Source organism: Montipora foliosa, chromosome 2 (genome assembly GCF_036669935.1).
Source record: "Montipora foliosa isolate CH-2021 chromosome 2, ASM3666993v2, whole genome shotgun sequence".
Classification (NCBI taxonomy): Eukaryota; Metazoa; Cnidaria; class Anthozoa; order Scleractinia; family Acroporidae; genus Montipora; species Montipora foliosa.
In genome coordinates, this window is record NC_090870.1 from 22,315,927 (window position 1) to 22,330,546 (window position 14,620).

Here is a 14,620-nt window from a genome sequence, read left to right on the forward strand (position 1 = left end):
TTTCACGTCTAAAAAATGGGACCATAACATTGCTGTTTAAAAGTGATAAAGTGTTCTAGTGTCAATCCTTCTAAAACGTTTCTTTGAAACTGGTTTGAGCCACCTTAACCCTATCATGGGGTCATGGACTGTGGACTTCGGACTACGGACTACAGAATTTATCAAGATATTGTAACATCAAAGAAACCCACAGAAATCTGTGAACTTAAAGGAAGTCGGCTAAAAATCCTTCTAACAAAGTGTAGGCCACCTGTAGCCTCTTGTTTTTACAGTTATGACAATAAAAATTAACATATCTTCACAGTGATGTCATCAAATTCTTAAAACAAAACTGCAAGATGTTTTAAATTTATATCTTTTGTAGGTTGAAGATGACCTAGAAATTAATCTTTTTTCCAAGTTTCGAGTTCCTTGATGTCTTTCTTTTCGAAAATACAGCATGGATTTTCGCGTGGATTTCTGGCCGCCATATTGGTGTACAACAGTGGTGCACCAACATGTTGGCTCCATACAAAACTCTATCAAGCTGCGTGAAACACTTCGACAAATAACTCAGAAATGATGTACCGCACAGACCTGAGAATTGGTGATTTATAAATGTGTCTCCTACAACGTTCCAAGTTTTTGGCTTATTTCATTGAACGGTTTGATTTTTTTGTTGCGTGACAGTGAAAACAATCTATTGTTGTTCGTTTTCTTTAATAAAAGAAAACTTGAACAACGCTTTCTTATTAGTGGGTGCTTTGAGACGCCTTTTAAATTTATCAATGTTATCACATTCTCGTGCTGATTTGAAAAGTTCCAGACGACAGGGCCCCTGTAAACTATGTCTTCCTGAGAGGCCCTTTGTGGTGGTCCTTTCCCGAAGCTGAAGTAAGACGAACGAAGAGTGTAAGTCCAAGTTCTTTTTAGGCACTTCGATCAATTTTCCTTTACCTCATGATTCCACAGTTTTTATGAATAGAGATGCGTTCCCTTAGACATCTTGATGGCTAATTTGCATTTATAAATGTATCCAAGATTTTGCCAGTGAACGTGATGTAATATATCACAGTCCATGATGTGCTTTGGTAGTCTAAGAATTGTTTTGGCCGCTTTTAAGTGAAATTCTTTGATTTCGGAAAACAGAGCAAATGAACAGGGGCTCCATACTGATATTTCCTGGAGCACACATTCCATGAACCAGTTTCTTTTGTTCCAGATTTATTTGATTTGTACATTTTTCCAGCAGAAAGACCTTTACCGTTATATGTTATATTCCATCCCTGCATCCACTCATTTTGCGTTGCATGAATATAGAAAATATGTGTATTAACAGATCATCTTGCTTACAGGATTGTAATTGACGAGGCGCATTGTGTTAGTCAGTGGGGCCACGATTTTCGTCCTGACTACAAAAAGCTGTCTTCGTTAAGAAACAAGTTCCCAAAGGTGCCTTTTATGGCTCTTACTGCAACAGCAACACCTCGTGTTCGAAAAGATGTGATGCATCAGCTGAAGATGAGAGATCCAAAATGGTAATTTTTGGAAGTGTTTCCTTACATTTGTTTGTTTGCTTAACTTGCAAAAGCAGCAGCCTATCAAAGTTGTTATTGTTATTGGCTTTTAAGAGGCATGCTTACTCTCTTGAATCTGAATTTGCAATGCTAGGTTCACACAAAGTTTCAATCGACCCAATCTGCGTTTTGTTGTGCAACCAAAGAAGAAAGTTATGGATGAAATCCTGCAGTACGTAAAGACAAAGCATCCTGTTTCTTCTGGAATCATTTATTGCCTTTCCAGGTATATTTCATGCCACGGACATTGTGCACAGACTATTCTGATTAAACTTAAAAGTTGATGAAGGTTCTTTTTCAAGCACAGTCAGTGTTAGGAACCCCCTTCCCACTATTATGACCCAGCATGATTACTTTTGTTGTAGACTGCTAACGGAAATAATGGACTGATGAAAAACGTTCAGTGAATGTACAATGTATTGAGGATTTACAGGGCTAAGATTGTGACCACAATTTTCGTCCTTGTATGGTGTACAAGCTGAAAACGTAGCACCATACCATAGAAGCCTTCCTTTGTGTTCCTTGTAGAAATGACTGTGAGCGTGTTGCAGACTCTTTGAATGAAGCTGGTGTGAGTGCAATTGCATATCATGCTGGCCTATCAGATGACCAGAGAACACAGTGCCAAGAAGCATGGCTAAAGGGTCGATACAAGGTCAGCAGCAGAGTAGCGCATTTAACATTATTACATACATACTGAGATTTACCCACTGAAAAGGCACAAGCTGGTCTAAGAATCCAACAGCCAATCAAATGGCGCATATCGCTTTTTCCATGTGTGAGGAAAGCGATACGTCCGTCGATTTCTGATACGTCAACAACCCGTGCGTTAATACCATTCGCCCGCACTTTCCATGAAGTATTCTCTATTTATTTCAGAGGTTTATCCACGAAAATCATAGTGAATAAAATTCGTACTGATTCTAAATGTGAAGAAATATCGTTCATGCAATCAGCAATGCGAACGACGAAATTTCACTGGTAATGCATCGTCATCCGACAGCCGTTGCACAAAAACCGAGCCCTTTGAAAAATGGCCAAGGGAAGGTTTGCTTCTGTTTGCTCAGTTGAGGAATTTACTTTAGAACTCCTCCTAATTATTACCAGAGAACAGTTTCTTCATTTGTTCATAGTATTCGTAGAGCTCTAACAATTACATTCTCAATTAACGTTTTAAAAGTTCAAAGCCACAATAATAAGACAGTGGACATCACTATTTTTGGACGATTGGCGTTGTTTTGTCAGCCTACTGGTGTTACACTAGGAATCTGAGCCAATAAAAAACTAATACATGTAGTTTGATGTGATGTGAAATAACAAGTGCACAACTCTCTACGCAATTTTACTAGGTGGTTTGTGCTACCATTGCCTTTGGTATGGGAATCGATAAAGGTACAGTTCGATATGTGATTCATCACTCAATGCCTAAATCATTGGAGGGGTACTATCAGGAATGTGGACGGGCTGGACGCGATGGGGGACCAGCTGAATGTATTTTGTTCTATTTATATAGTGATACAAGCAGGATTAAAAGGTATAACTCTAAAATCTGTCATGCTGCATGAAAAGAATGCCTCTTACTTGGCTTGTTGATACAAGTCGCTAACAGTTAAACACTCCCTTTATACAGTAATATTAGAGCACGGCATCCACAGAATGCACAGCGTCACTCTTAATAATGCAGAAACTGTCGTCTACATACCGCTTCCAAAATTTCGGCGAGACAGTAGTCGTGTTGATTGCTGTTTTTTCGATTTCTTGCATGCATAGGTTGGCTACTACAGGGCTGACGGGGCTACCCATAGCACAACCATGGATTTGTTTGTAGATGGTGTCATTGTAAATGAAGAAGTTATTGGACAGCACAAAATTCAATAAGGAAATTATGTCCTCGATGTCTAGGTTGGTTCTGGAATACAGAGACAAATCATCCTCTAATTTCTTCCTGATATAATGGCAAGCTTTGTCGACAGGGATGGCGGTGAATAGAGACACCACATATGAAGTTGTCACAAGATCTCCGTTCGGTCGAATCGAGCGTGAGTTGAACACGACGCTCCTGAACTTTAAGAGACAGCAAAAGATTGATGACTATACATACTTTAAATTAAGATCTACCGACGGCATTCCACCAGCGATCCGCGGTTCTATCAAACACCACAAAGATGGCTACCCTCTCAGACCTATCGTGACTTGCATTAGCTCTGCACTTTACAACACTTCTACATTCCTCACTGACATCCTTGCACCGATCCAAAATCGTAATGGGTTCTCAGTTGCTAATTCACAGGAGTTCTCTAACGAAAATAGCCGACGTTAACATCCAAGATGATGAAACCATGGTTTCCTTTGATGTGGTGTCTCTATTCACCGCCATCCCTGTCGGCAAAGCTTGCGATTATATCAGGAAGAAATTAGAGGATGATTTGTCTCTGTATTCCAGAACCAACCTAGACATCGAGGACATAATTTCCTTATTGAATTTTGTGCTGTCCAATAACTTCTTCGTTTACAATGACACCATCTACAAACAAATCCACGGTTGTGCTATGGGTAGCCCCGTCAGCCCTGTAGTAGCCAACCTATGCATGGAAGAAATCGAAAAAACAGCAATCAACACGACTACTGTCTTGCCGAAATTTTGGAAGCGGTATGTAGACAACAGTTTCTGCATTATTAAGAGTGACGCTGTTGCCTTCTTCCACGATTCATTGAACTCAATCGATCAGCATATTTCTTTCACCATCGAACACGAGTTCAATGGCCAACTACCCTTTCTTGACACCCTCATTTCGCGCGATAACGGAAAACTTTTGGTCGACATCTACTGCAAACCCACGCATACGGATAGATATCTTTACTTCCATTCACACCATGACAGGAAACATAAAATCAGCACCGCTGAGACACTCCTGCATCGAGCTTTGAATCTCCCCAACACACAAGTTGGAAAGACCGGTGAAACTGCTCGTGTTTGCGCTGCTTTACACTCCAACGGCTATCCCAAAAAAATCGCTGCTGATGTTATAAGAAAGAAAGCGAGGCCTCCACCACCTACACCTACTCCAGAAGAGTTGGTTGGTATGTTCTTTAAATGGACTGAGCCAACAAACCGACGCAACTTTGCAGTCCTTCCCTACATCAAAGGCATCACGGAACCTCTCACAAGAATCCTCAAGGAACACAACATCCAAGTCACTAGCAGACCAGTTAAAACTTTACAACAGCATTTCCCTATTCCTAAGCTTCGACCTGCCGAAGACGACCAGTGCAATGTCATCTATAAAATTCCATGCGCATCTTGCCCGTGCAGCTACATTGGCGAAACTAAAAGATCCTTTACTACTAGGAGAAAGGAACATATGAGAAACTTAAAGCATTGTACTAAAGGCTCAAATGTCACAAAACACGCGTGGACTTTTAATCATGATATTGACTTTAACAATTCTAAAATGATTGACAAAGCAAACAACCGGAGTAGAAAGACATTGGAGTCATGGCACATGGCAAAAACTGTTGGGGCAGACAATAATTCGTGCCCGCTCCCAAGACAATATCACATTCTCTTAAAGAAACACTAATTTTCTTAGCATTTTTAACATTCTTTCTACTACATGCTTTTATCCTTTAATTTATGCGAATTTTTCGTTATATTTAAATTTCTTTCGCTTTTAGGCTTCACACATTTTTATCCGTTGAAGGCAGCAGTTCAGTCTGTCGAAAGCTCATAGTTTTTTCAAAACGTTTTACCAGAGAACGATTTTACTTCTTTCTTAGCATGAATCCTGGTAACGGATCTTCAATATTTTTAGGTTATGGGACATTAACTCCAGGTCAAATATTGGTTTTTACTTAGGATGATCCAAAACAGCCCAGACAGGAATGCAGAGTCCAAGCAAGTGGACATGGCTAATCTGTTTCGTGTAGTGCAGTACTGCGAAAATGTGACAGAGTGCAGGAGAGTACAACTGTTACATTACTTTGGTGAGGCTGACTTCGATCCATCACAATGCCGCAGTAGGCCTGACAGCATGTGTGACACGTGTGCTACTTCGGGCTCATTTGTTTATAAAGACATCACATCTGAAGCTAAGGCCTTTGTGAACAGTGTCAATGCCATCGTTCATGGGGGAAATAGTAACTGGAGAAAACCTATGAAGAGTTTTACTTTGAATCATTTTATTGACATTTTCAAGGCAAGTACAGCTTTTGTTCAGTGAATATTGAAACAGGTCGCAATCCCTTCAAAATCGTGTAGTTGGTGTGTGCCTAGAGTTCGTTTTTAGCGATTTGGTTGGGCCAATCCCTACATTAAAGAGATAGATGATAATTATGTCTATTATTGGGATTACGATTCTGACAACCTAGCACTTTTAACCTATTGGTTATTTTAGGTTGTTAGTACCCTTGTATCATTTTTCTTTGTTCGCTTTTCTGTTTCCATTAGGTGTAAATAGTTGTAATATCAAGGGTAATAAAGAGTTGTTGTTGTTGTTTTATAGTTTTAGTATACATAGTTAAACAAAAGGATACTACCCTGTAGTTATGTATGTGATAATAATTTTATTTTTATATTTTCTTAATTTAATGCACATACTTTTATAGTTTGTATACTTTTGGATCTATAATGCATACATGTGTACATTATATGTATATAATATGAGTATCGCTTGCTTTCCTGGCATGCCTTGAAAGGAAAATGAGAAGGGCGCGCATTTAGGCCCCGTCCACTCGTATCCGGATTTTTTTTAATGCGCAACTGTTTCTTTGTAGATTTGCCTTCCATCATTCTTTGCACATTCAAATTTTTGAATACACAAAGAATTTGAAATTGTGTGGACGGTCGAGTCCGGATACTTTCAAATCCGATGACATTACAAACTCAGATTCAGTCTTTACCGTTTAGCCGGTAAACAAAATGCTATTGTCTTGCACATGATGGCTGACGCTCTGTTGACAGTAGTCAAAAGCAAATTCGATTTGAATATGTTACATGTAGACGTGAAAATTCTGGATATGTGTGGGGTGGGGCCCTAGTTTGCAACAGTGAGAAATTTGCATACTGCTAAGCAGCCCCTATATCATTAACTCAAAAAAAGGGAAAAAACGGTTGTATCTTGTTGGCGTGATTGCGAATGTGCCTTTGAAGCTGGTCTCCACCAATTTCTTCAACCCTTTACTGAATGTAAAGAATGCTCTTTTACTCAACTGTCTACCTTCTGAACCCACAGCGTTTACCTGTTATTTCTTGCAAACTGATTTTGTTGTGATATTAATATTTTATATTTATTATTTTTTCATACACTTTGCCATAAAACATATTGTCTTCACTAGACATTGGTTTTCTGGGAATTTTAGGGCTTGTCTTGTCTTGTCTTGTCTTGTCTTGTTCATGGAAATTCTCATACCACGGCACTAATCCTACTGTTTAATTTCTTCAATTATTCTCGATACCATAGGGATCTGAGGGTTCACGAGTAACAGCTGAAGGTCATGATAAGACTCCTTTGTATGGCTTAGGGAAATCTTATCACAGAAATGATGCGGAAAGGGTAGGGCACCTGCTGGTCTTAAAGCATGTTCTGGCTGAAAATATGGTTTTTGGAAACCACGACAACGTTATTAGTTATGTCAAGCTTGGACCAAAAGCCTTGGATTTTCTTCAGTCCCGACTCAAGGTATAACGTTTGCTGCCAGGCTTACATACAATTTATTGTGACTATAACCTGCACACAAGCATACCTTGTGCCAGGTTTGTGATCTTGTGATCGCCTTGCAACAAAAGGAAGAAAAGTTCCTTACTTATTCTTTCACGGGGCCTCAACTTCTTTGAATAAAATGTTGATTAGCATTTTCTGTGCGGAAAAATCCGTCAGATGCTGAAGTTTACATTCAGCATCATGCAACGTGGGAATTAATAGCAGAATATATAGGTGCTTTTTTAATGACGGACTTGATGTTCATTCTCAACTACTTTTTCAAACACAGTTTGAAAAACCAAATCATACTCAGAGTTCAACAAATGCCCATGGCAAGCAAAATATATTTTGCGGAACAATTTGATTTGCAACGAAGAAAGTGACTAGTAATATGATGTAGTCACGATAAAAATTAACAACGTTGCATCTCTTTGCTGTCATTTATTTTTCTGTTAATAATATTTTGGTACAGACCTCAAAACAGATCGAAAGCTAATATCTCCGAGCTTTTACCCTCCCAACCATGATACACCAAAGAGGACAGACCACAACACCGGGAACTACATGCCCTACTCTTTGCGACAAGTGTGCAGGTTCTTTTACTTCCCACAGGATTATGAGCATTGAAGGGTTGTGAGAAGGAACCTCCGGCTTATCATCCTTATCCGAGAAGACTAGAGAGTCTAACCATTTGCAGATGTAATTACAAAGGGAGCACTTTCTCCTCAGTTATTTAAAGATGCTGAGTGTTGGTCCGGCCAGAGTTGAACTCACGACCTCCAGCGTAACTGCCCGGTGCTTAACCAACTGAGCCACCGGCGTAATTCACTAATGCAAATACCTTCTTTGCATTATAATACATCCAGTCTCCCTCGAGTAAAATTTGGTTAACTGTAGCAGTATGCCAATTACGTAAAGGAGATGACTTTACAGAGTTGGGATATCAGTAAATCGTTCGTTACTTTGATGAAAGTTCGCAGGTATTGCTAAAATTATGTTTGACGTGGCATTCTCTATTTTCGAATTCCCCATAATACACTTTGTTTGCCCCCCAAATTTTGCATAAACTATTGTTTTCAAATGTCTTGGGGACACTGCATATTCCCAAGAGCATTTGAAAACAATGGTTTATGCAAAATTTGGGGGGCAAACAAAGTGTATTATGGGGAATTCGAAAATAGAGAATGTTGAAAACGGGATAGACCTGTTAGTTTAATAATTTCAAAAGAATGTTTGTTTCAAAATGAGGGCAGTAGGTCTAATTAACATGAAATTAATACAATAGAATGTAAAGGTGGTCGCCATTTATGAAAGTGGTCTCTAAACATCACTCACAGGCCAGACCATGTGGGATGCATATGTACATATTTGGCAATTACTTCCCCTGATCTTTCATAAAGCATACAACTAAAATGATTGCCCAAGAAGAGCATATTGTAGCCTGCGAGCAGACTCTTCCTCGCTGTGGGAGTGAGAGTTCTCCTTCTCTCTCTCTTGGTTTATAATGAAAGTGCACTTATCTATCAAGCAAGTTCACTGGATTGGCGCATGAAATTCCCGTGAGCTATGCACTAGACCACATACAAAGTAACATAAAAATCTACATCCAACAATGAAGTGGCATGTTTACTCATCTCTGCGGTATCAAAGAACGGCACTTCAGTGTTATATGTAACATTTCTTTGGCATTGCTTGTCCACAGCTCCCACAGTTTCCAATTAGAGAAAAGAGCTGTGGGAAATCAAAAGGCAAAGCTGTTGTAAAATTAAATTCCTGCAACAAGACAGATGGCACAATTGACACTGGTAACCTAAGCGAGGCCGGCCAGGACCAGGGCCAGTCACACTATTGGCAACAAAATCAAAATGCAACCTTAAGGTGGAAAAGGAAAAGAAAGCCAACAGGTCCAACAGCGAGGTAATATAGAAGGAAATAACATCCTAGCCAACTTCGTTGTTGAGGATTTTTTCTCTCTTCTATTCTTAAGTTTTGATCAAGACCTGTCACTTGCCATTGTTATCTTAGGATGGGCTGCACTTCAGTAAATGGAGCAAGTGTTGGTGGTCCTCCACAAAAGGCGAGGAAAACAGCGCTGAAATATCGCCGAAACAGGCAGCAGAGGTCTGGGACAGGGTTTCACGGGCAGAGAAGCAAAAGCGGTCAAGGAGGAGGTCTTGCTCTCCTGGATCCACCACAACCTGTCAGAAGGTTTTGATAGCTCTGAGATCGACTTCTGGTGAATTAAAATTGAACATACTTTACAAACTAGTGTAAATAAACAGTTATTTCTTTCAATTGCCTCATTATTATTCTGTAATCGAATTCACATAATCATTACTGCAAAATCATGTTTGGACAAGAGTTCAGAAAGAGTAGCCTGGTTTAACGAATGACAGTGTGAATTTTTGGATTTCGTGTTGCCAAATCAGTGCATCGCTAACCTTTTTTAACGGAATCTGAGATACGAATCTTTGCTTTTTTCCTTATGAAGCTCAGCCTTTGACTAATCAGTCTATTCATTACACTGTTAGTCTTGCTAGAACTCTTCCCTTGTAGTCACAAGCGTTGAAATTCAGACTCAAGGTGTGACTGACCCATTTGACGTGTAGAGTAAGAGCCGATAGTTTAGGTTAGTGGATGGTGATAGTAGGAAGCTACCATTTTTCTGTCGAAACTCATTTCTGCTTCCTGTTTATGGTTGTTACTGATAAGTATCATTCAGTTTTTCATGTTTAACAAAACGCATTCTCTCACCTTGATTTGAGACATGCGTTTGGAAAAGCTCATTCATCCAGTTTAGCGTGACTAGTTTGAGCTCCAGCGCAACTTCTCCACCTTGTCGATAATGAGTTGCCCTTTAGTTCTTTATTAAGAACAAGCCGGCATACCTCATATTGGGGATCAGGATTGGATCAGACTTCGAAATTCTGGTTCTCACAATGTCAAAGTTCTCTTCTTTTCCGGCAGCATTGATGTTCTTTTGGACGACATTGCAAACTTTGAAAAGCTTACTGCTGTTTGTATGCTGTGTCGTTAAAAACTCTTCTATTGGAAAACACTCTCTCCCATTTTATCTTTGGCTTTACTGCACACATCTAGCGACCTTTCTGGTCTTGCTTTTTTCTTGAATAACAGGAAACAAATTTATTTCATAGGTACTGAGATTTATCCACGAAAATCATAGTGAATAATATTCGTACTGATTCTAAATGTAGCCAATCAGGAACACGAACGACAAAATTTCACTGTAAAGAAATATCAGTCGTCCAATCAGCAACACAAATGACGAAATTTCACTAGTGATGAATAAACGTATTGAATGGATCGTCATCCGACGACCGTTGCACAAAAAACGCGTGCTTTGAAAAATGGCCTAGGGAAGGTTTGCTTCTGTTTGCTCAGTTGGGGAATTTATTTTAGTACAAGAAAACAGAAATGCCGTTCAAAAAACTGAACGAGATGTACGATTGCTTAACGACTTTTGAAAGCGAAGGTCGAAGAGCGTCCGCACTAAAGATGGCAATGAATACAAGCCGACTTTCCCTCGAAGTTTAGTGGCTAGCTTGAAACGACAACTGAAGAAAAAGGGCTATTCAAACGACCTGGTATTTGAGAAAACCATAGAGGTTCTTAAGTGCAAACAAAAACAACCAAAAAAGCAAGGAAAGGGAAATAAACCCAAAGTGCCGGTAGCTTTGACAAGCCACGAACTAAAAGCACTCTTCACTTTGGACTACATGTACTTTGGAATATATGAAACACAGTAAGTGTTGTAAATTTTGTTAAATAAATTGTCGGTTGGGCGATTTTAAACCATTGTTTATTGCTGTCATGGGCCCCATCAATTTGTGCGAAATAAATTTGTCTATCAAACACTACCACGAAAAAACCTCAGTACCTATGAAATAAACACTTTACAGCATGGAAAATGTTTTGTACCATTTTTATTCACTCGTTGTTTCGTATCAGAAAACTCACTCGTTCGTTTTCTGATACTACTCAACTCATGAATAAAATTCGTACGCGTGCATTTTCCATGAACTAATCACTATGTATGTATAGTAGCACTACATATACTTAGTCACCAATAGATCACTGTTGTTAAAGTGACTGAACACAGTTTTTCAGCACTTACACTTCCATTTCTGCCTTATTTATTCAGTTTTTTCCTAGAAGCTCAAACTTCATTTAATTTATTTTTTGGTCACTTCAAAGCGCTATCAGGAAGGTTTATAGTTTTGAAAACAGTTTTCAACAATCTGGTGAACAAGATTAGTTACATTGAGACAAGGATCGCTAAGACAAAGAAGCCAGTCGCTGTTCTTTGAGAACACACCAACAAGCTTAAGGGAACCTGCCCAACTAGTCCCCAATACCGGCCCAAGCCACACCTCAGACCAGAGAAAGACTTCCAAACTACAATCATGGACAAAAGTGTTGGAAAGATAGCTTCATTTTACAGATTGTCTGAAAAAGGTCGAAGGGCAATAAATGCGATTTTATAAACGTGGTTTCATTCCTTTAACAGAAACTCGAAGAAGTGGCAGCATATTGGCGTTTCTTTATGTTTTGTTCAAGTTATTGCTGAAATCAGGCTCAAATAACATCTTTATATTTTCTTTTTGGTAATCTCTCAAATGACAACGTGGGATGTTTACGAAATGAATAAGAATAATTCCCGGTAAGCCGTACCATGTATCTATTTGCTACTTTTACATATGCAATATTTGCCATAAATACATGATAGATTTTGCTAAGATAGGTCGTAAGTTGCTTTTCATATATTGAATAATGCTGATACACTGAACAAGATGTACATTTGTCAAGGATAGATGAAATGCACCTGAAGGACAAGCTGTCGAATCCAGTGAAGATGGCGTGGATGGAAAATTCAGTGATGAAGATGAGACCTATAATTATCATAATACTGTTGCTAGCTGTCCTCCATTGCCCGTTTACAAAATTGGTGTGGGTGGAAAATTAAGCAAACAAGATGATACTCGGACAGCCGACCATATTGTTCTTGGACAAATAATACAGGTGTTTGTCCTTGTCACGGAAGAGAGTGAAAGAGGTCTCGGGCGGTAGCGTCACAAACAGGTAGATGAGGGTGACTCCGGGAATGGAGACACCTTGTTTGAGCATGTCGATGTTTTTATCACTCCAAAAATCACTCATTTTCTGGAGAGCCTTGCAGAATGGTTCGACGGCGCGGTTGTTGTACCACTTGAGGAAGTCAACCATGGTCTGCATCTTGTGTTCTTCCCACACCCGTTGACAGTAAGCATACTCCTCGCCGGGGATGTTTTCATTGCGTAAGGTGGAATGAAATGCCTCGTGAGGTGGTAGACACGTCTGTTTCAACTTGTCTAAAGAGTCAAACCCGTAGGCTTTCAAGAAAGCATCATAATTGAAGCCCGGTGCTAAGAAATTGAGTACATCAACGAAACGCAGATGGGTCGTGGAGACACAAAGTTATTGGTCTTTTTGATGGTGAACCTCAGCTCGCTCTCGTGGGCCACGATGGGCATCAGAAACTCTTTCAAGGTGTTGATGTCATACTTGACTGAGTTGAACCCGATGACAGGAAGCAAAGCCAAATGGGCCTCGAGTCTCTCAATTTGACTAGGGGAGGCACAGGTTTTTTCTTCATGGGAGCCTCATCATCGTTGTTGTCGTCCTCTTCCTCCTCCTCCTCCTCCTCCAGCTTCTGCTCGATGGACTCCATCTCAGGATCTGCCATGAGATTAGCCTCAGCCACTGCACTGATGTTTTCAAGGTGTGCCATCATTCATTGCACCAAGGTCATGAGAATCAATCACAGTTACTGATCAGACACACGAGCTCCGTAAACTTGGGACATTTAAACAAATGCTCACACTGGCAGGAATGTGTTTTCCCGTCCATTCTAATTTATCCGTATTGTTCTGGTCTTGTTGAGGCACCAGCATGGCTTCAATGTCGTACATCACCCAATAAGGGAAGTACTTGAGATGATCGGGCACCACAATCCCTTGTTCTTCCAACTGTTCAAAGAGAGATGGAGCAGGTCGGTACACACCCCCAGGGAACTTGTGGATGACGGTCCCCTCACAGGTTCCAAGAAACTGTTCACCACAGGTAGTACACCACTTAGGCTGGTGGATCTGCACCTGGTGTCGTTCTAGACTGATGGCTTGCTCGAATGTACAGCCACATTCTGGACACTCGTGCCATTCCGGGCGCTGCTTGGCGAGTGGTGTATTGTCGTCGGACTGGTCTTGTCAGCGCTTTCGACAGCTCTTCGTGTGACGGATCAGAGCATCTTGACGACTGAATGTTGGTCCACACTGAGGACAACTCCACGAATGGTAGGCATGAACCGTGGTCTGGTGTCGGACGAGGTTGCATTGGTTGGTGAACCCTTGCTGACAGATGTCACACGAAAGGGAGCTAAGTCAGCTTGGGTCCATCGTAACTGAAATAAATAAAGCCACTTGCTCCATTCTTTTTAAAAGTCAGGCTTCGTGGGGGGTAGAAAATCACTGACCTTGGGTGACTTTCCAAACAAGTGCTCATTCATCAGAGATCACGGGTATTTATGGCCTGACTAAGGTCTCAAGAGCTGATGGGGGGGTATCCCCAAAATTTATAGTCCCCATGTGAGAAGACTTAGTTGCTGGGGGGTATTCCCAAAATTTATAGTTCCTCCTTAGGGATGGGGGGTATCCCCCAAGGAAAGGTGTCCTGTCACGACCTTAGTGGTCTGATGCCTCCTAAAGGCCAGAAAGAGTGGTTTGGACTTAAATAAGTTGTGGAAAAACATTTTGGTAAATAAAGACCAGAGACATGGAAGTCAAGAACTTTGTTTTTTAATATTTGTAACAACAACGTCTTTTACAATTTGAGTTTTTGTTTGGCTTGCATGATTCTCTTAACGATGGCTTTGGTCCAGGTTTTCTTGCCGGGGAGATTGCTGATGGCCTTCACCATTTTCGGGTCCGCTTTCCATTTGTCTTGTAAATTCTTGACCTGGGAATAATCAATGTTGTGTTGTTTGGCAATCTTGTTCAGCCACACGCTTGAGTCTCTTTTTCAAATGCATGCCAGGTCCCATGTACTGGTACCCCGACACGAATGCACCCATACAGTCTGGATGGATATGGCGAAGGAAGTCAGAAGAGGGTCGCAACATAATGCACAGTAGCACAAATAAAACGTCTTCATCTTGCCTTGGGATGCGATGCGGTTGGAACATCCTGTTCAATAAAAATTTCGGTCTCTCCACAGCTGCGTCTGTAGCCTCTTTAACATCCATTGAATCGTCCTCCATGAAACAATGTCGGGTTTTCATAACGTCTTTATGCACGGGGTCTTCTGTAAACG

General features: G+C 40.5%; 2 protein-coding genes across 3 annotated transcripts in view; both read left to right on the plus strand.

Moving 5' to 3' along the window:
- LOC137992673 (recQ-like DNA helicase BLM) overlaps window positions 1-9,550 on the plus strand; it is a 112,836-nt gene extending 103,286 nt beyond the window's left edge. For both annotated transcript variants that reach the window (XM_068838153.1, XM_068838154.1), the window contains 8 exons: window positions 1,335-1,517; window positions 1,651-1,782; window positions 2,085-2,211; window positions 2,906-3,090; window positions 5,413-5,752; window positions 7,016-7,234; window positions 8,958-9,172; window positions 9,281-9,550. In XM_068838153.1, coding sequence (XP_068694254.1) covers window positions 1,335-1,517; window positions 1,651-1,782; window positions 2,085-2,211; window positions 2,906-3,090; window positions 5,413-5,752; window positions 7,016-7,234; window positions 8,958-9,172; window positions 9,281-9,470 — 1,591 coding nt within the window. In that variant the 3' untranslated portion in view covers window positions 9,471-9,550. The remainder of the gene's footprint in view (window positions 1-1,334; window positions 1,518-1,650; window positions 1,783-2,084; window positions 2,212-2,905; window positions 3,091-5,412; window positions 5,753-7,015; window positions 7,235-8,957; window positions 9,173-9,280) is intronic.
- On the plus strand, window positions 3,896-5,261 carry LOC137992676 (uncharacterized). Its single transcript, XM_068838156.1, has one exon. The coding sequence runs from the start codon at window positions 3,896-3,898 to the stop codon at window positions 5,135-5,137; it is 1,242 nt and encodes a 413-aa protein (XP_068694257.1). The 3' UTR covers window positions 5,138-5,261.
- Window positions 9,551-14,620: the final 5,070 nt, after the last annotated feature.

What these genes read in the sequence shown, in the direction of transcription:
- LOC137992676 (XM_068838156.1), top strand. Translation starts at nt 3,896, where the DNA reads ATGGTTTCCTTTGATGTGGTGTCTCTATTCACCGCCATCCCTGTCGGC.